Source organism: Ixodes scapularis, unplaced genomic scaffold (assembly GCF_016920785.2).
Source record: "Ixodes scapularis isolate PalLabHiFi unplaced genomic scaffold, ASM1692078v2 ptg000105l_1___fragment_1__unscaffolded, whole genome shotgun sequence".
NCBI lineage: Eukaryota > Metazoa > Arthropoda > Arachnida > Ixodida > Ixodidae > Ixodes > Ixodes scapularis.
This window is the reverse complement of record NW_024609912.1, coordinates 666968-688700: the sequence shown is the minus strand read 5'-3', so window position 1 is coordinate 688700 and position 21733 is coordinate 666968. Positions and strand designations below refer to the sequence as shown.

Sequence of the window (21733 nt, the reverse complement as noted above, 5' to 3'; positions counted from 1 at the left end):
GCCTCACGTGACCCGAACCGGCACATTTCATTGGTCCGTTTGTGCGGAACCAACCCGTTGCGGTGAATTTAGCGCTTTTTGACTCAGCTGCATCGCTGCATTTCTGTCAGTTGGGTTCTGACAGCGCGGTTGGCTCGGGCGTGGGAAACAAATCCACATTCGGACATCAATACGAAGACCGCACACCGGCTCTGGTCAGCCACGAATGTCACCGAAAGAAGCCCCCATGCAGCCGTGAGTCGGACCCACACCGAGAGACGCGAGATTTTCAAACTGACCCGTCTTTCTTTCTGCCCGTGAGCGCAAGAAGCGAGCCGACCGTTTTTTTTTAAACATGGCGAGGCGTCAAGCTCACGTTGCGTCAGTTGTCGACGCCGGCGACGAAAACTCCAGAGCCTTCGGGGCTGCCCCTTCCAAGAGGTCCGAGAACCCCGACAGCAAGATGCAGACCCAGGCTTTGACCAAGAGGCCGGCGCTGACCAATTTGCAGCCCGATTTGATGGTGGGCGGTGGCAAGCAGGCCGGGCCCACGAAGCGGGATTTGGTTCGACAGGTGAGTCTTTTCATGCCTTGTCGCTTTGTTCCAGTCGTTGACTCCCCCTTTTTTTTATTGGTTTCCGGAGAACCTTCCTCATTTCTTTTATGTTTTATGTTGTCCTTGTTCATAGATCTTCCCGTGCATGAATATGCCTGTTCATTACGTTATCTTGAACCATTTGTAAACCTAACGTGTTGTTCGTCGCTTCTCTGTTGTTCGCGAGATTTTGGGGGTGCCTTGGACCTGGGATCTTTGTCGTGAAAGCTTCGGTTTGCTGTAATTCTGCTAGAGTTTTTCGTGGTAACTCCGGATTATCTTCGCAACATTTATTAAGCGTCCTCGTTTCGCTAGTTTGGTTGTGTGCCTTACGTGCGTTTTCAAAAAGATTTCGTAGATTTTTGTTTTTCTTACCGAGTAAATTTGTTAACAATCATGATACTCTGTGTACTGGATAAAAATATCTCGGGTACTCCTGATTGCTGCAGGGGTGAACATGCTAGGTCGACGCAGCAAGCGTGCTTACATATCCAGCCTGGATCGGCTTTTCCGAACGTTAGTGCTCAACGCCAGAATCTCAGTATTTTATTGTGAGAATATATATTTTAAAAGCTATGGGGATTGGCAAGTACAGTGCTAATCAGACTTGTGTATAACGCGCGAGCGTGCAGATTTCTCCGGGGAGCGCTAGACTGCTGGCATTCGCGGAAGCTAAGCTAGTCACGTTGCGCAACGTGGAACGGCCCGCCCGAGAGGTTTCCTGCCCACTCTATCGCTTGATAAGCGATAAAAGTAAAGTGCTTTATAATCTGCTTTTTTTTTATGACGACATTGTTGATATGCCTTCATGCTTCAGTTTGTTTATTGTTCGGGCTATGGTACTTGCAAAAAGCGTGCGAGCATCCTTCCGCGTTCGCCGCCAGCTGATAGAGTGGGCAGGACACCCCTCGAGCGGGCCATTTCATGTTGCGCCACGTGACTAGGTTAGTTTCCGCGAATGCCACCAGTCTAGCGCTCCCCGGAGAATCCGCACGCTCGCGCGTTATAGACAAGTGTGATTAGCACTGTGCATGCATCATTTACAAGCCGGTAGTGTTTGGTGCGAACTGCCTTTCCATTGTGCTAACACTTCCATGCACGTTTGCGTAAAATCATACCTGTTCCTTTTTTTTTAGATATTTTTTGGCAATGCAAAATTTGAACAATCGTCAGCTTTCCGGTCATAGTGCTTTTCGCCGATATCTGTGACAGGAACTTTGGAATGGGTGGTTTTCTATGTCCACCATTTCTTAAACTTTTTTTGTCTTTTTTTTCTGATTTAAGCCATACATACAACCACTCATGCAGCTTCTCAAGCAGTTTGTTTATCTATCGAAATTGCCCAGTTTGTGAGGTAAAGACCTTTGCAGTTCACCTGGCCTCTTTTTGAATTCTGGTACATATGCGACGTTGTGCTCTCACTTATAGGGAGAAACTGACTTTCTCCCTTGGCAAGAAACTGAGAGCCTGAAGACTTAAGTTTCGTGTTCCTAGTAACCCATACCCCCCTTTCTTTATAATGCTATGTGACCTTGTTAACCTAATGCTACAGAAGACTGCATGTGAGTAGTATGTTTACATCAACTAGAAATAGAGTAGTTTCCTAAATGTCAAAATGATGACATTTCTGGCTTGGTCAGAGTTCTCATGTGCCAAACGCAAACAGTAAAAAGACTATAGTTAGCAAATGTAGATGGTGCAGTTTAGAGCCACTGCATTTTGCAAAAGTACTGTATACCATGGCGTCGAATTCAGCTGGAGAAATTTGGCTTTAGATTTCTTTAGGTAAGAAATCTTATAGGCTGTCATTGGCCACCATCCTCAAGAAGCACTAAATGGCGTTTCTGAGATTGTCTGTTCTAGGTGATTACTCCTTCTACGAGAACTTAGCATCCCAGAAATTGGGAAATTGTGCTTGTGCGATGTCTATTTCCCTGCTAAAAATGTGATCGAAGTTTGTGCCACCCCCCTTTTTGAGCGGCAAAATCTGGAGCACAGAATTCAGCGGAGGTGCTGGTGGCGCCTTTGCTTGCGATTGGCTGGCGCCTCTGCTGAATTATGTGCTCCAGATTGTTCTGCTCAGAAAGACGAGTGGCACGAATTTCGATAGCATTTTTAGTAGGGAAACGGACTTTGCAGGAGCATAATTTTTCGATTTCTGGGATGCTAAGTTATCGTAGAAGGAGTTATCACCAAGAACAGACAATCTCAGAAACGTCTCTAGTGCACCTCTAAATCCGGTGGGGAAAGGGGGGTTATGCAAAATTGTTTACACACTCTAAACAACCTGCGATTTCTGACTGTTCATAACGTAATGTGGGCATTTGAGTGGTTAATGAACGAAAAGGTTCGCTAGGGCTACTGTTGAGTGGTCCACAGTCCGTGGGAGGTTGGGTCTTTGTTCTCTGTCAAAGCTTGCCTACTCCAATGGCGCAATGCGGGCATTTTGAAACCACCGATGGTGTTGAGATGCACGTGTTTCGCTGCTCTTGAAACATGGTCGCTCTCGCGATGCCCATGCTGAGTGTCTAAACCCGATGGCTGCTCCCTAAGAGCAGCCAACAAGGAGGATAGAAGGGTAAGAGAGGGCATGACCGCGTAGCCTCCACAAGCCATGCTCCCTTGATGCCTCTTTCTCACTTCCCTCCTTACTCTCCTCACTTAAGCCCAATATGACCACGTGACCATAACTAGCCTTCGTCTAGCCTTCGATTTCATAAAACTTACTGGACGGAGCGTGCACAAGCCTGCAAGGAATCCTTCTACAATCAACGATCTCACACGTGATATGCCACTCGTACCAATTTCCAGAGGGATCTACGATCAAATTGGCGACATCGTTTGAACATTTTATGACTAGGCTTCACCAATATTGCAACGTGCCCCCTCCTAGTACTTATAACCTCCTTGGCAGCCAACCTGCTTGGCTCTGGTCTATGCTCCTTGCAATAATTAAGGAGCTTCTCTGATCTGCCGCCCAGACATCCCGTACACAGAATGTCTCAGTAATACATATGCGAATATGGGCAGCACCACGTCGAGAAGTCGAGTCGTGGTGCCACATTGCACCGCGACTCAATCCCCAACGTCGCTGCAGGCGCTGGCAGATAAAAAACGGCGTGTCTTTGAATTGCCAGTCTTCGAACACGTGCTTCATGCCTTCTGCGTGGCTGTGCACGCGTGATGCAGGTGTACGAGTTGTCGAAGGTAAGGCAGTCGCGCTGGAGTCGGGACAACTGGAGCTTTTGATTGTTTACGACACGACTACACTCATTCCGTGTTGCGAGACACCGAGAAGTCGCATGCCCAGGTGATCCCTTGCGGCGTTCCCACCAAACGTGGCGAAACGGTAGCCGAGGAAAGTTAGCCACCGTTCCAGAACGGCTGCACCAATCTCTTCTCTGCCTCTTTTAAAATGCGTTCCGGATTAATGAAGGACGCCCGACTCTCCGCGTGGCTCTAAAGCGACCCGTGCCCTTCTTCGGTCGCTTTGTCGATCGATTGAATCGACGGTGGCAACAACGTTCGAACGCAGCAATTCAACGCCCGGCGGTCGGCCAGACTGAGCTGCAGAGGATCCAGTTTGTGCCGTGCTCCACCGAGCTTCGAGATCTACGCAGAGTCGTCTGGCGCACGGGAGTCGCAAGTCGACGTCAAAGCGGCTGTCCCCGCCGTTGCTTCCGACGAGGACGACGAGAAGGCTCCGCATTCCGATGATCGGGGGGCGTCCGGCGATGTCTGCTCAGACTCTCCAGACTGTGGAATGGAGTGCGAGGCCGCGGGTGAGTCTGCCTTCGCGTCGCATACTGTCGGCGTTGCGGCTTTTTTTCACAACTCCTACACATCGTTTCACTTATTGCGCTGTGGTTAGCCCCATTGGCTCATGTCATAGGTAGCTTCCGTATTAAAGCTGCCCTAAAGACGTTCCTGAGATCGTCTGTTCTTGGTGACAACTCATACTACGGGATCGTAGCACCAGAGAAATTAAAAAGTATGCTCGTGCGACGTCACATTTTTTTACTAAAAATGTGATTGAAGTTAGTGACATGCCCCTTTCTGAGTGGAAAACTCTGGAACACGGAATCCAGCGGAGGCAGCCGCGTGACGATGAGCGAGTGTCAGCCAGGCCGTGTGCGCGTTGTCACGGCTCCGCTGGATTCCGTGCTCCAGAGTTTTCCGCTCAGAAAGGGGCATGTCACTAACTTCAATCACATTTTTAGTAGGAAAATGGACGTCGCACGAGCCTACTTTTTAATTTCTGTGGTGCTAAGATCCTGTACAATGAGTTACCAACAAGAACAGGCGGGCGGATGCAGGAATTTCCTGAGGGGGGGGTCAGGTGTTGGTCAGCGTACCATATGTTTCGGAACCTCTTTTTCCTTGTTTCACGCCATAAATTTTACATATTCAGAAATAAAGGGGGGGGGGGGGGGTCAGGGCATCCGGACCCCCCCCCCCCCCCCCTCTAAATCCGCCCCTGAAAACAGACGATCTCAGAAACGTCTTTAGTGCACCTTTAAAGTAAAAACAGCCTTGTTAGCTCACGTGTGCAGTTTTTACGCATGGACAAGTGCCAGAGAGCCTCCTACCTGATGCACACCTGTTCGGACATTTGCATAGAACGCGACAGACTAGGGAAGGCGAGGCTTACTCGAGGAGTCGCGGCGTAGTTGGTCACACTGAAATTCAAATGCCCGTATCGACCTTTACTCGACGGCTCCTGCGACTCGCGTCGTCGCCGCTCTGAAAATGGTGTAATGCGTGGGCGGAACAGGAGGCCGGGCGCTCCTGTCAAAACGTGTTAAGGGCGGCACTTTGGTTGCACCGACGAGCGGACCCCCCGCCGTCTTCCCCCCTCCCCAACCGGGGAACCCTGCAGACCGTGGACCCTGGGGCCAAGACTCCCCCATGGTCCTGGACGCGTCCCTGCACACCCTGGAGCCCATGTCCTACATGGAGATCCGGGACCTGGAGGCCAGCTCGGAGTACGCCCAGGACATCTACACCCACCTCAGGCAGCAGGAGGTGGGTGGGCTTCTCTTGTTCACGCCGCTGCTGATACGTCTTGCAAAAGGACGTGTTGGAAGCATACAGATGTATGAAGTAGACGTGCTCCATGTACGCACCATACCTCTTGTACGTTGTACGGGCAGTGTGACTGCGGCCTTGCGGGACGGTGCCGCTGCTTCGTTTTGGAAGGGCTTCGTCGCAGCTGGCGTGGTAGAGCCGCCAAATGGGCCGCTTTCTCCACCGGGGTCGGTTTGCTAGTGAGTGTGGGTATCTCTGCCGGAGGTTTTACTGTCGCTTGACTGGCTTCGTGGGGACAAGGTACCTACAAAAAAAACTCGACGTCTACTGTTTTCTGCTATGTTTTCGAGGCTAGCGTCTCTTGTGTTGTGCTGCAGCTCGGCACTGCTGCGAGAGTGCACGGCTTTGTCTTGCATCTCGTTTTCACGCGCCCTCGTGAAAAGAAGACCGTCTAAACGCGTTTTAAACGTAAATGAGGTGTAATGTAATGTAAGATAGAGGAACGCCGATTCAGTTGTACGACTTTCATCATCTTCTTCATTTATTATCTCATTTCTGTTTTTTCTTTTTTTTTTCTTTAGACGATATAGCGCTCGAGCGAATGGCTTTTACGGTGTGCGAGCACTGTGGAAGATGTGCCAGCCTCGACTCTGCAGGGCAGCACAGGAGAGATGGGCTAGTTGGTATATCATTCCTTTTGACAGCAGTGCCATGAGACATGGACAGAAAGTAAGACGTAGCACAATTCTGTCCTCACTTAGATTATTCAAGTATGCTTTTGCACAGGCGAGAAGATGAAGAGGCTTAAAATGCAAGACTAATAGCATTTGTCTGCTTTAGGAGTGGCATGTGAAGTTATCTCTGGGAAAGTTAGTCTTGGAGTGAGAGTAAAAAAAATGGGCAAGGGTCTGACGAGCGATATCAGCTGGAATGCTATTGCCTGTGTTACTAGTTGCATGCGGTTCAGGCAAAGGCAGCGCCAGGTGAGAAGGGGCAAGCACTAGGAAGGCTGGGGACGCGGAGAGAAAGCTCCTTTCCTTTCCAAAGTTCGTAGCGCTCTGCCTTTTCCCCTCACCTTCCTAGTCCTCGCCCTTTCTCTCTTTGCCTGGCGTTGCCTTCGTCTGCACTGCACACAACTAGTGACATGGAGTACAGGTACTTTCCGTTCTGAGCCAATGACGTCGCCAGAAAATCTCGCTGGGAGAAATACCTGCGTTCAGCAGCGAACCGCCCCGGGGAAGATTCCACACTCGAGGAAACCCCAATCTGGAGATTGATGCAGTAAACTGGTCATCTACCATCCTGGGAACAGTGGAAGCCGTGAGTTGTCGGGGGAATTCAGCGATTCCGTAAAGGCCGGGGATTCTCCACCTCGATCGGCATCGGTCGGGGAAATTATGCTTTCCTTTCTCCGAGTGACTGCAAACAATGAGCGTCTGGTGCAGCACACATTGCTCACGACTCCGGTTGAAAACTAGTCTTGGTGGAACCCGAATTCTTGCCTCTCAGAACTCTGCCACCAAGACCAACTTGTCTTCTTGCACTTGCACCAGTGGGCTTGCCCAGAGGTTTATTTAAAACTGGACATTTATTCTACAAAAAACGTCAGACTGATAAGGTAACAGGTTTTTTTTTAGATGCCCCAGTGAGGAGGTTAAGGAGCCCCCGTTGCTCACAAGATGTGCAGGAAGTGTATGGCTTGTAGTTAAGCATTGACAGAAGGCTTAGATCTGCTAAAATCGCACTTAAACCGAGGAAACTCTTCACTCGGGGGTGGGGACGTTCGAGGAAATTTGAGAGTTTGGAGAGTCTTGGAGGAACCCCTACATCCCCCAGAAAGGCAGTTTGGGAACCCAGAGTAGTGACACCGCATTCCCCGATTGTTTCGCAAAGCATAAGAGCAGTTGACTATAGCTACCACTCGAATTGGGACTTCGCGAACCTTGGATACGGCGTCGAGAGGCTCGGGCAAATTCGTCTCGCTCAGTCGCGGAACCGCTTAAGCTGCTCCGCAACTTCAGACGAAACCTTGCTTAACTGTCAACGACGAGTTCGAGCACTTGAATGAAACTGTCCATCGTGCAGGCTTCCCACAAGTCCTTGAAAGTGTCGGAACTCTGAGCCGTCATTTTCAATGCCTCATAAGTTGTTGAAAAAATATAAAAAAAGTTGCGGCACTGTACGAGAACGGCAAAGGGTGCAGGACCTCAAGCACGCCTTCTCACGCGAGTCTCTCAAGGCTTTCCTCTTCTCTCCTCGGGTGTGCGAAGGAGAAGCTGACCCCGAAGCCAACGTACATGAGCAAGCAGCCGGACATCACGTCCTCGATGCGCGCTATCCTCGTCGACTGGCTGGTGGAGGTGGCCGAGGAGTATCGCCTGCACCCGGAGACTCTCTTCCTCGGCGTCTCCTACGTGGACCGCTTCCTCTCCGCCATGTCGGTGATCCGCAACAAGCTGCAGCTCGTCGGCACAGCCGCCCTCTACATCGCCGCGTGAGTGGACTCTTCGTGCGTGAGAGCGAAGGTGGTGACGTCACGCTCGTGCTCCGATCTTGATTGCACCCAACACTGATGCATGTTCTTTCTTTTTTTTTTATGGTTAGGGCAGCTTTTATGGCACAAGCCCAATTTATGTGCCCCAGGCATCGGTGATGGAAGTGCTGCGCCATTTGCGGCAAATTACATTATGAATCCTGGTACTTTTTGCGCCAGAATGCCATTTTTGCTAAGAATTGTGCCTCACATGTGCCTAGATGGGAATAAAATAAGAAAAATATTGATATTTTATTATTGGTCCACTTTAATATTTGGGGAAGTAGAGGGAAAGAAAAATTTGACAAATATGACTTTCACGGCGTCTCTACACACCGTATATATATAGTTTGCCTCGTCTTATGTCAGACCACTGGCGAAGGCTCGAACACCCGCAACCAAAAACACTCGTATTACAAGTGCAAATCACGGGGCTATGGATTGCGCTTGGCTGGTTTAGCCGATGAAAGCACAGGTACAAGGAGATGATCAACGCAACGATGTCTCGCTTGGAAGCGGCAATTCAACTGGGCAGAGCCGTTGATGCTGGGCATCGACCGCTCTGGCCGCTTGATGCACTGGCTGGTTAATCGCCGACGTTTAAATTTCCAGTCTATTTCGGAGACAGTCTTGAGAAGCCTGTTGCAAAATACTAAGATCGTTGATTGCAGCTACTCGTACTCCTGATAAGAGCGCTCGGTTATCGTGTGTGCCACATGCCTCCGTGCCGTGGCACTTGCACCGCCTGCGTCAGCCTTCACTGCCTGTCATCAGTGTGCGCACGTCGAGCTTCACCGCTTTGCACCAGAGTGCTACGAGCAGCGGGTGACCTGGGGCAGCGCCGGGCCTAACGCGATAGGCATGGAAATTATGCTCCGAATTGTTACAGGTCGAGGTTTGTCCTAATTGCAAATTAATCTCTTCAAAAACATAAAAACAGAGAAAAAGGGAGAAAAAAAAACAAGGGTCTATAAACAACTTAATTTTTGCGAGGACCTCGTTTTTGCGAATCGCTTACAATTCGCGAAAAACGGGTCCCGCGAACAATTCCGGTAAAATGTAAACGCATTCGAATCTATATATATTGAGATCATCCCACCACATCGCGAAAATCGAAACCTGCGAAATATTCCAAAACTTCAGCTTTGAAATAAATGGCGAAATATTGAGCCCGCGATAAAATTATTCGTTTACAGTATAAACATTCGAATACATACAGTAGGCACGGTAGTCCCCGTGCAGCTGTAGATCGAAAGAGCAGCAAACTGATCAACTCCGATTCCTATGCCACTAAGGGAAGTGTCACCTTTAAAGCTCAAGTGTAGGCTTTTATAATCTTTTTGGGTGGTTGTCTTTGCACTTTAGGATATGTCTCGAGTTTGGTAGGTTCATTAAACTTACGGGTCAGATTGCTCTTGGTAGACGTGTTAGTGGATATGTTGTTTCTTGCTTGTATTTTAAATAAATTATATTTACAGGCTAAACAAACTACCAAGTGTAAAAGGGAGGGAGGATTTATTCCAGTGGAGTGTGGCACTACGATTCACGTTTCAATCATATTTGGTACCCATTATGCATGAAACCTACTCTGACTAGAGCCTTATTTAATACTATTCCTTTTACTCCATATCTGTTCTTATCAGAAATGGCAATAAGTAATATGCTCGCGTGTCAGAGGAACCCTCTATCGCTATCATAAGTGAACTCATTAAGATGCAATCTCGCAGTCGTCGGATATAGGTTGTCGGCAATTTCTAGATCTCGGCGTCCTCCTTGAAGGGCGAGGTTGACGTAAAGATCCACCTTTCTGTAACAATGGAAGAGCACGAGGAAGTTGCCTAAAGAAAAGAAATTATGTGCCCACAAAAAGTGACACTACACAATCAAACATTGTTTTCATTGCTTGCCCCTTGCATGCTGCTACACGTTTAAAAAAACCAAAAAGACTGCCCGGTTGGGTGGGGCAGGCAACAAACACAGACACCATATGGAAGCGCCCCCTGCTCTATTCGGGCGTGGCACTCGAAGCGTTAACACTCATCCACGCAGTTGCATCGACTGCGCTGCGTTGAGCAGCACAGGTGCTCCCCATTGGCTCGTCGTAGGGGTCACCATAGCAACAGCTCGACGCTAGCAGTCTTAACGAGACGCAAGTGGCGTCAGTCATGTGGAGGAGCCTTTAAGCCATTCGTGACTTATTCGGTGCCTTCTCCTAGATTAGCTGCATTCGACAAACCCGTTGCAGATTTGACACCTTTTGTTGTGTTTTGGTGTCGCCAACCAGTGGCGTACGAAAGCTCTTCTTAAAGAGCAGTTTTGGCAAGACTAGCTCGTACGGCCAGAAGACCGCTCTCGTTTCTCTCTTACCCTTGGTAAATGTGCCAGTTGTCTGTAGACCAATTGGTGCATCTGACGCGGGCGCTGCAGGAAGTTCGAGGAGATCTACGCGCCGGAGGTGTCGGAGTTTGTCTTCATCACGGACGACACGTACACGAAGCAGCAGGTGCTCCGGATGGAACAGCTGGTGCTCAAGGTGCTCTCGTTTGACATGGCGGCCCCCACCATCTACTACTTCCTGCTCCGCTTCGCGGAAGTCGGAAAGGCCCCGGACACCGTCAAGCACCTGGCTCATGTGAGAGGCTTTCTTCGATTAGGTGACACCTTTGCCCTCAAAGGCCGGTGCGCACTTTTGCGACGGCTTGCGACTTGATGCATTACGACCTCGCGCGATATCCTAAAGGGGAACTGAATGGGTTCTAAGATTGTCTGTTTATGACGACGACTCAATCTGCAGGCTCAAGTCATCCTAAAAAGTCCCGAAATCACGCTCGTAGGTGGCCGATTTCTGTATTAAAAATCTAACCGAAGATTGTGACACATACCTCTCTGCGCCTTAAAGCAGAGGGCGCCGTCGGACGGCATTTTCACTACAGCCTAGATTGAAGAGATGATCCGTCTTAAACCACGGCGAGCGTTTACAATTTAATGGTGGACACCTCGTGCGATCATGAGTCGCAGGCACGCTGTGTTTGCAGGTGGCGAGGAGGAAAGGCGGAGACGTTTGCAGACGATCGACGCTTATGCCACCTCCTCGCAGCTCGTTTTGCCAGTGTGGCCCATAAACCACGTCACCCCGATCGGGCACCCAAAGATTTAATTCTTGTCGAAATGTAATGCTCGATGCTCCTAAAAAGCAATATTACAGATATTTGTGATCTCGACGCAACTACCTCTTTTCATTGGTCCAATTTATGGAGAGAGTGGAGACCGGAGGATACCCCTCCCTCCCCACTCCCTGAAGAGGAAGTAGTCGTAGGGTATTTTTTGCTGGCAGTTTACGGTGACATCTTGCCATCTAGAACTGGTCATTTGTATTGACCAAGGCCCAATGAACAATAGGTCATTAAAAACAAGCGTCTACGAAAAGCACTTGAGTTCCCCTTTAAGACAAGAGAAAATACTGGCACCATGTATGAGACAACTTTGGAACTGCATTTCACTACAGTGAAGGTTTTGCAGTATTTGTGCTCGTTTATGACATTACCGTAAAGTTCCCAAAGAGCGCCCACCCAAAATGAAGAGATAAATGGTGAAAAATAGGGGTGGGCTATCTTTGGGGACGCCACAGCAAAACTTTATCAAAAATCGGCTACAAACCACGTGATGCGGGAACTGATAAGGCACATCGCGAACACCAAACATTCGAGTGTCGCAATGCGATACGCGCGGGAATTCGCTAAAAGCCTGTCTGTCACGGGAACCTATATCGCGCATGCAGATCAAGGACAAAGAGGCAGGAATCCGCTAAAATCTTTGTCACGGGATTGGATACCACAGATTGCGGACGCAGAGGTTCGCATTTCAGAGTGCAACATACATGTGGGAACAACTCGCGTGTTACAGGAGCCAATATCGCATGCGCGGTTCACGGACAAAAACGCTGGTACCCGCTGTAAACTCGCTTGTGACACGTGCCGGTACAGCAAATGGCACAATCGACGCGATTCCCGTCGGACATTGCGTGACGTCCGACGGGACTCGGCGGGTGGGCGATGTTTCGAAATTTTGTTGCAGATATTTAGCCAGAAAAACGGGATGGGCGATCTCTCGGAACTTTACGGTAAGGTTTTCAAGCCAGTGCGGAGAGAAAGTCTGTTTTTTGCACAGGATTTGCGGTGACATCCGAACGACGCTGGGCTCTGATTGGCTTGGATTGAAAAAATAGTGGGTAAACTTCAATGCTGAATGCCTTGAGGTCTACTCACTATTTTTTCTCCATTAGCCAATAAGAGATTGTCGTTCTGACATTATTGAAACCCTTGCAAAGAAATAGACAAACTTGCGCTCTGCATAGCAAAAGAATGACGCGAATAAAAAACGGGAAATGTCCGGAAATCGCAAGAGTTCCACAGCTGCCCGACAGATGCTAAGGGACCGCAAGAGGTTGTGCTTTGCATAGCGTGCTCTTTACATCAGTGCTTTGTGGACGCATTTTGCCGGTTTATGCAGTTGTCTGCTACTCATTTTATGACGTCGACTTTATGCCGATTTTGCCTGCAATGCAATGGAGCTGCGAAAAGCCATTTTACAGATTTAGAATAGGAGTGTAGCAGTTCAGCCATTTTAGGAGTGGGAATGGGCTCTGTCTTCACTTCTAGGAGTTGAAAAGGATAAACTAATTCCCTGGAATTTGGGCGGGGAAGAGGGTGCTTGTTCCAGAACACTGGCCTAAAGGGACATCTACCCCTTCCATCAAGCGTGTTAATTATGAGAAGTTTGGAAGTGTCTTCTCTGTGCTTTTAAACCAGTGGCCGCTCGAATATAGCGTGGCATTTCTTTCAGTATCTGTGCGAGCTGACGTTGCTGGAGGACGACCCGTACCTTCAGTACCTGCCCAGCATCGTTGCCGGTGCCTCCTTGTGCCTGGCAAACCACACACTCAAACGATACCCATGGGTAAATCTGATTTATCAATCGCTTAGCGTTCTTATTCCCCGTGGTGAACAGCAATGAGGATGTAGCTACAGAAGTAGCGGTGCTAACACTCCCCCACCTCTTAAAGGCAGACTTCGCGCTTTCCACTTTTGCTGTCCTCCTTTCCTATATGCTCTCCAGTTTTTACCTCGCCCCAACTTGGCTCTTCTCGCAGCTTAGGAGAGGGGAAAGCTAAGAGGATTGTCTTCCCGGCAGTAAACCGAGGTTGTACGTCGGCCTTTCAAGAGAATGGCATCTCCGCAAAATTAGTTTTATTTTTTGACAGGCGGTTTAATATGGTGTCGGGAGACTACCAACCAGTTCAACGTGTGTCTCGTAAGTTACGACAAATAACGAGTAATAGAGGTAGTACCGTCAGTAGCACAGCGCGAAGAAGAGAAGCGTATGTTCACGGCGTAAGAAAAATGGGCAACGTTTTCATTAAAACTTGTTGCACATTTCGCGTTTTGTTTTATGACTCCTTAAAAACTTTGTTTGAAACTGTGGGGTTTGATTTCCGCAGTTTCAAAGCCTGAATTTCCATGAAATTCAGGCTTGGAATTTAAAATTCAACTTTTGAACCTTTCGGTGTTCAATTCAATGTTCAACATTCAAATTTTTCCAACTATATATAAAAATATTTTGATGTCTTAGGACTGTTAAGTTTCAGAAAGCTTAACATTTTCGAATTATTCGAACCATTGAACCTTAGCAGAGTTATAATGTTGAAAACTTTTCAAATTCGGATCTAAGAGAGGTTTGAACATTTCGAAACCTTTAGAACTGGAACTTTGGGGGGTTCGCGGCATCCCTAAAAAACGTTTGCAAAGCTCTTGAGGGTAACTTTAATTGGTTCGTGCTTGTCGATTCGAACGTTCCCGTTGTAGGTCCTGCAACAGATGCTGCGATCGTAGACTTTGCGTGCGGCCGGGGCAAACAAGAAGTGACGTTGGAGAGGCACTCGGGAAACGCCGACGACTGCGGAGATGCGAAACATCTTAGGGCTACTTCAAAACAAAGCGGAGTGCGGTGACGGTGACAGTGTTCTTGCAATGCCTGGAGCAATTCGAGGAGAACTCGTGCCAGGATGAAACCATCTGCAAACTCCATTTAGTTATGCTTTTACTCTATAAATCGGCCGCAAGATGTTCATAACCAAGGTTGGTTTGAATAAATGTACGGTCAGAGTGTACCGTAGTCTTACCATCCGCCTTCAAGGTGTTGGCACCATTTTTTTAATATGAAATTCTTTTTGCTGTCCCCTTGACTTCATTATAGCTAAGGATTACTGCAGTTTGACCGGAGAGAAAACGAATTTCCAGCCAATATATTTCGAGGACACCTACGCACTTATGAGTTGTGAATGGGAAAGCATGCATGTCGACCTTCCGTTCCCTCAGTTCTTCTGCGGCGTCATCGCGTGGACGGCCAGGTTTTGCTTGCCGACGGCCGAGCATGCGCTCTCGTGAAGTGGCCGCGCTCAGCTCGGCCGTGCACCCTTTCTTGAGTTTGCCCGAGCGGGCTCTGCGGCCAGGTCTGCACCTCGCCGGGCCGCTGCGTACACTGCGCCACCACGGAGAGGGCTTCTCTGGTGGCGTCCCTTGGAACTACGCCGCACGAGAGCCAATGGGAGCCCCGTTCCTTAAAAACTATGACATGCGCCAGCCAATGGGCCGTCAGATTTCTGCTGCAGACAACATTTGGACGGGGGAAGGTGCCGTTTGGCGTGGCTTCAATGCTGATGACTGCGATTCGCTCCATGGGACCAGTTAAGGCTTTCGCATTAAAATTGTGCTATGGGTGGTTGGGCTCTTGGAGGTCGTGTTAAAATGAGAACATCAGTGAGCATAGATACCCTGTCGGCCTCGCACAGTGGTTAGAGATCGTCATCGTATTGACGGCAAGATTTCTTTTTTTAATGTTCTAGTTGTAAGATTTGACGCGAGTGTTTGTTTTGCATGTTGCTTTACTGACACTCTAGTTCAGGTGGGCAGTTCCTTGCCCCTTGACCAATTGTGCAGCGGGCAAGCGGCGCATCTGCTACTTTTTATGCAGACCTTCATGAGCCATCGTTGTGGGGCGAACGTCAAGGAGTTTCGGCCAAAAAGCCATTGAAGTCTGTTGTGCTTAAAGGGTTACTCCCACCACATTTTTTTCAGCCACCCCAACTAACTCCGTTTTTTTAATCGCCGGCCTTTACCATCTCTGGTGTACTTTTTTGTATCGCAAAAGTCAAAATAGTTATTGTGAAATGGGCAAATGAATGTGATGTCCAACCTAACATTCAAGTATACCTGGACTTTTCAGTGTCACATTACAGACGAGCAGGTAGTCTAAACACCGTATTTACACAATTGTATGTAACCCCCCCCCCCCCTGAAAAAATACCACAGCAGCAAAAAAGAAAGATGATACTTTAGAGGCACATTCTATGGCAAACCGCTGCCTCCAGCATGCATTCGATGCCTTCTGCCGTGCTTTTGCCGCTCAAACACATGCGAGGCGCACGAGATGCCGGAGAGTTATCAAAGCTGGAGGCGGAACAACTGAAGCTGCTCCCTGTACTTCTCGCTCTTTTTCCGCTACTAGACACTATGATTCGTCGATGTCGTCCTACAAATTCTCGCTCTTAGCAAATGACCGCATCTTCCGCGCTTCCTCTGTGATCGCGTCGCCCGTCACGGGCAACAGACGATCGCGCACTTCTGCGACGTACGTTGCAAGCTTGACCTCTAATTCCGGAAAGCATCCGGACCTGTCCTGACTTTGGCCCTCGGAAGCTTCTGTTTGTCGCCCCGATTAAACCCCTTTGCCGTTGCAGACGCTGCTGGAGCACCGCCCGCTTTGACGGGTCGAACTTGCGTCCAGCAGCGCTGTTTTCGGTCCCTTTCTGATGAAGTAGGGGCCGTAAATGAACATCGAAAACCGAAGCTGCCTAGATCACAAGTGTCGATAGCAAAAAACCTATTTGGCACCCCAGCAAGCTTGCATGACCTCGACTTTAGATCAAACGATGTGCGACCGTGCATTTTGCGAAGAGCAGGGGAGTGAGGCTGTTCCAGGGTCGTTCCGAAGGGGCTCTTGCTTTAAGTGCCGTCACCCTTGTGATTCAGGCGTGTCCGTTCACTGCGAAACATTCAGGCTGGTTTGCGAATAGAAATGATTAATACTTTTCCGCGCAATTAAAATCAAGAGGAAAAGTTGTAAAATAAGCGTACGAAATGGCGCAGTGCTACTCGTTCAACCGACTGAACTCGAGCAAAAGTGTTCTTGATGTCGGAGTTGATTCATTTTTGTCGGCTGTGGAATGCTTTGTTTCTACGACTCGACCTACAATCGTGTAAATGCAGTACAGTATGCCAAGCATTTGTTTCATCCTGCAGCATGGGTGGTTGATCGAGTTTCCAAAACATTTATTTGATGCCATGAAACTGCTTGTAATCAGTGGGAACCTATTCTACATTCCAAAAATGAACCCCTACCTACCGCTGGCGTCACTTTTTCATTGTTGCCAGTTGAAACTTTCAGTCTCAAAAAGAAAACCGAGGACCAACATTTTAAATTTAATAAATTGGCGGAAATGTTTTGGCCAAACAATTCGGTTAATTCGGCAGTGTTTGTCGTGTGGGGGCGGTGGTAGTCCCCAGGAAGAAAGAACAAGTTTAAAGATTAAGATAACTGTTTATTACGGAAAAGAAAGGTTTGTCTGAGTCAATGGGACGGTCAGAAGCAACTGGAAAGAGAAGAACGTGGGCTTGGAGTACTTTGAGGCGATGGCAGCGGGCGAAGGCGAGGCTAGTTTATAAAGTGAGGGGTAAGGTTACAGCTGCGGCGAAGAAGTCGGCTGCCGGGGCTTGCGAGCAGAGTCGACTTGGCTGGTGTTTACATTTGGGCGATGGGTAGAACCGAGGGCGAGAAGAATGGACGGTGGGTTTGAACAGCGAGGGCTCGTTGGCTCTAGAGAACTCGGGTTGCGGGGAGCAATTCGGAAGGAAAGAACTGAGCGGGGGCGGCAGAGGGGATGGAAGAATAACAGATGGCTACGGTTAACACATGCTCACAGTTGAGTCAATTTGAGGCAAATCGGGGACTATGAAGAAAACACTGGAGTGCCCCTTTAACTTCCGCAATCCGTATGCCTTTCCTTCTCATTCCGTGCAGTCCTCGGACCTGGTCCTTTACTCTGGCTACAACCTGGAGGACTTCAAGGAGTGCGTCCACAGCCTGTACAGCAGCTTCTGCAATGCTGGCACGAAAGCACAGCAGGCCATCCAGGAGAAGTTCAAGTCCTCCAAGTGAGTAGACTGCACTGCATGCCTTTTTGTTCTGTGCTCCCTTGTGAGCCCTCCAATTTCATTGTCAAGACTCCTGTGACGAAAATGACCATGTGGGGAACATCGATTTAAAACTTGATATCTTGGCCTTGTCTGGCGGCTTGTTTCGAGAAAGCAGCAATGATTGACGGTACTTCAGGCATGGTGTCAAACATCCTTTGCAAAAATGGGAAGACATTGGTGAGAACATAGGAGATTGCATTGTTGCTGTCATGCAGTATAATCACTGGCAGTATCATTGCGTTCAAAACGATGCGGTTCTACTTCGTTTGGGAACTTCGAAGTCCCTTGTAATTTTACAGGGTGCTGTTAAGGACTAGCTTCCCCAGCTACCGTCATCTATGAGCAATGGCGGCAACCTTTCCTGCCTTTCTACTCTGGTTTTCGCCAGAGTGGAAAGGCTAAATTTCTCTAGGTGTCATCCTTGAGGTCGCCCATGAGGTCGTCTGAGAAGTTGTCCTTGAGGACGTCCAAGAGGTCTCGAGGTCGTCCCACCATAGTACAGCTTTGCTGGTCTTCCTTCTTCACCAGAGTGGAAAGGCTGAAAGTTTTTTAAAGTTTATTTAGGGGAGCCCTTTTATGGTATTTGTGGCAGTGAAGAGGCATATTACTCGGTGTTCAAGCAAAATTAAAACCGCTGCACTCTGCTAGCCCCCCTGATGCGAGATAACCAAATGCCACATTCTTCAATAACTCTATCGTTCCTTTGGCTTTTCGCAGCAGCTGTATGGTGATAGTGCCAGGCATTGCCATACTTTTATTTATGTCGAATTTGGGTGGTCAATCGTCGGCAATTTATTTTGCCAGAAAACTGGCAATAGTGTTTCCTACCTGCCAATTCTTCGGATTTTTTTTAGAAATGTATGAATTGAGACTAATTTTACAATTTTACAAATCTTGCTTCAAATTTTAAAAAAATTTAATAATTCTTTTTTTAATTTTTTTTTTTGTAAAATTGCTGCTGGTGGTATATTGCACCGCCACAAGAGGGCGATAGGTACCATCCACGCAGCGTCGTGGTTTTTACTATTTGTCTATCCAGTGGCCACGGATCCAAAACCAATCCAAAGCCGAAAGCCTTTGTTCATATGTTTGGCGGCGCACGTTGGTTTGACGTGTTGTGCCTCGCTGTTTTGGCCAGTTTCGTGGCAAGCAGAGCGGTGTCATTGATGCACGTATATTCATAGCATTTCCCTAGTCGCGGTGGCTTTGCAGCGCAATAGCGAACTCCAAACCTCGAAAGAGGTACTTTCAAGTGTTCCTGAAATCCTACATGTTGGAATTCCCGTGCTTCGTGCCGTCCAAGACGTGAGAGAAGTTTGCATTTTGTCACACGTGCACGTGTGATGTAAGCGTTTCGCACGGTGGCAAGGCTGACATTAAGCTGCACATCGCTTCGCATAAACACCAGCGATAAGTGCCTGCCTCTTACGACTCCCCCCCCCCCCTCCGCGACTGCGGGAGTTTTACGAATTTGAAAGTCCACAGGTTGGCAGGTATGGTGCTCGCGTTGTCAGTTTCTGGCTGGCGCGCACCATTCGGGTGGTGGTTCTCCGGCGAGCACCAAAACATTTGCGGCGCTTTTTCCGCCTGAGCTCCGAACGGCCAGGCGAGCGGGCGTCAGACTGTCCGGTGTCGTCACCTCCGAAATGGGAGGGGTCAGTGAGAAAAACTGAGCAAAAGAACAATACTGATCCGAAGTCTATGTGGCAATTTGAGTTAGTTTGTTCATGATCGTAGACAAGCGCCAAAAAATAGACGGGCACAAAAAGTTGACGTAAATACTGGCCCCGAGTTGCGCCAGTGTTCACGTCAACTTCTTGTCCCTGTCTGTAATGTGAAGCCACTTGACCAGCCAATACTCGAGCCAGTCCATGCCATTGGGACACGGGTGACGCGGCAGCAGCAGCCTCGCTAGCGGTGTCTTGCGGTCCAGCGGCGAAGTAAACTGCCACCGTCTGGCGTTCCATGTTCGGTTGCTGAGGGTCACGTGATGTAACGCCGGCACGTTTGTGGTGGCCGGTACCACTGGCTCGGTCTTGCCGGCGATTGACCACCCGAATTCGCCATTAGTGTGGACACTTAGAGAGAGTGCAGTGACATGCAGTACGCTCGCAACAGTTCAACCTCGGATATGCCATACTTCTGGTTAATCTGAACTAAACTTAAAAATTTGGGTTGTCCCATTGTGTTTAATGTAATTTTTTAATCAAATTTCATAAGCCGTTTAATTCTAATGGCATTTTCGTTCAGTTCAGTATTTGTTTTGTCTCGCTGCCCCCGTTGAGTGTGCTTTTTTCCAAGCATTGGTGCCATGCGGAGAAGAAACACCTGCGGGGCTTGTATCCGCGGGTGTTGCTTTTCCGCAATGCTCTGGTGCTCGGTAAGAAGCACGCTCAATGGGGCTAAAGCAGGGGACACATGAGCAATGAAAGTGCAGCAGTTTCAATAGCAACTTGCACGGACGTTGTGACAGGCGGCATGCCGTAGGTGCGGCGTCCACGCAAGTTGCCATGTAAATTGCAGTGCAGCGCCTGTTTTTATCGCTCGTGCGTCCCCTGCCTGACAGTCCACAACAGACACCTTTTTTGTTAGATGAACAGACTTAATTTTGTTTTAAGGTGTCACGTGCTGTCTAAACAGTCCACGATAAACATTTTTGAGGGGTGAAATAACTTGTGTTGTATGTTTCAGCTATGTTTTATGCATGGCATACCTGCTTATGATTATAGGCCCATGTGCGTGCCAGTGCATTTAGCCGGCCTGTTCACCCGCTTAGTGTAATTCGGTCGGTGTGGTATCTGGCTGGGAATGGTTTGTTCCTTGTTCCATCCCCATCCGAGAGTAATCTTTCATTTGTATTTTGATAATGGGTCTATATGCTTTATATAACTTCAACCTATGTGGAACAGTCGAGAGTTGGAGCAGTTCTAAAACGAAGTATAAACAGATTCTGCCTTAAAAATGTGGAGCCCTACTTAGGCCTACAACGTTTTGGTGCTGCCTGCCTTCCTGAGTACTAGCACGCTTACCGTTGAATGCAGAAACCTTGCTCCAATCTAGGTGCCCCTTCACTTGCTCGAGGAAAGCGAGAGGGCCGGCGCTGGCCAATCGCGAGGGCGAATAAGCAGCCTAGGTCGCCTATTCGTCCTCCCGATTGGCCGGCGCCGGCCCTCGCGCCTTCCTCGAGGAAGTGGAGGTGCACCTCAATTGGGGCGAGGTTTGTGACTTCGGCGCCTAGTTCAGTGAACGTCCCTTCTATGTCCTAAGGAATTGCAGAAAAAAGTGTGCTGCTAGGGCTCTAGTCGCTCACAAACCGCCTTTTGTTTTTCCTCCACACCAGGTTTCACTGCGTCACAAATCTGAAGCCTGCATGCACGTTGCCTTTCTAGCGGACGGCTCCGTGTCACCGCCACTGCCGCTCAACCTGAAGTTTTTTAATTGCATGTGGGACAATAACGTACACCGATGGTCGAACTGTGCAATTTCATGTCTTGTGCCATTGTGAAAAGAATGAATGTTGCCACTGCTGTTGCAAGCATTTTAATGAAACCTATTTTTTTATGTGGGGCAAGGGGGGGGGGGGGGGCGGGGGGCCAATATTTCTGTGTTTTGTCTATTCCTTTGACGCACTATAGGCGAAACTGTTGACTTGGCTGCCAGGCCCAGTAACGAGAGAGTTAAGAATTGTGCAACGCGTTGCCATTTTTCTAACCGGAGACCTGCAACATCTTAGGGCAGCAGGGCGCATGTTCTTTGGCTCGCTTGAGATTGATCCTGGTGGCCTTGTTTGCAGTTCGCATCTCGCAGCCTTTACTTGCCCCTCCCATTCAGTTTTTAATTCCCATGGTCGGTCTCTGACATATTCATGTACAGTGCAGATATGATTCGCATGCATCATCCAAAGAGACATTTTTAAGGTGTATGAAAGGGAGCTATATTTAATTGTCACATCCTTTTTTTTAACAAACTGACTCCATTTTAAGCCCTGTACATAAGCGTCGAACAAAGTATTATTTTTAAGCCAGTATTTCTGTTCAATAAATGTCCTGAACCAGATTTCGTTGGTCTGCATTGGTGTGTTTTGAATGAATGCGATTGGTTCAGAAAAGTGCATGTCTGTGCTTTAGTTACTCCCCTGCCGGCCTCTCACGAGGCTTACAAAAAAGGTATGTTTTTAGCTCGCAATTCGTGCGGCGATTTATGTACCCTGGCATGCGGCTAAACTACCATTGTGCCGTAAACGCATCTACGGCAAATGCAAAATGCCTCAAGGTAACGTATACTCCG

At 48.6% G+C, this 21733-nt stretch overlaps 1 protein-coding gene across 1 annotated transcript; it reads left to right on the top strand.

Moving 5' to 3' along the window:
• Window positions 1–94: 94 nt before the first annotated feature.
• On the top strand, window positions 95–21502 carry LOC115326642 (G2/mitotic-specific cyclin-A-like). Its single transcript, XM_042287668.1, has 8 exons — window positions 95–553; window positions 4110–4356; window positions 5454–5599; window positions 7873–8096; window positions 10563–10767; window positions 12978–13091; window positions 17271–17404; window positions 20787–21502. Exons 1-8 carry the CDS (start codon window positions 335–337, stop codon window positions 20833–20835), a joined length of 1338 nt encoding a protein of 445 aa, XP_042143602.1. The 5' UTR covers window positions 95–334; the 3' UTR covers window positions 20836–21502.
• Window positions 21503–21733: the final 231 nt, after the last annotated feature.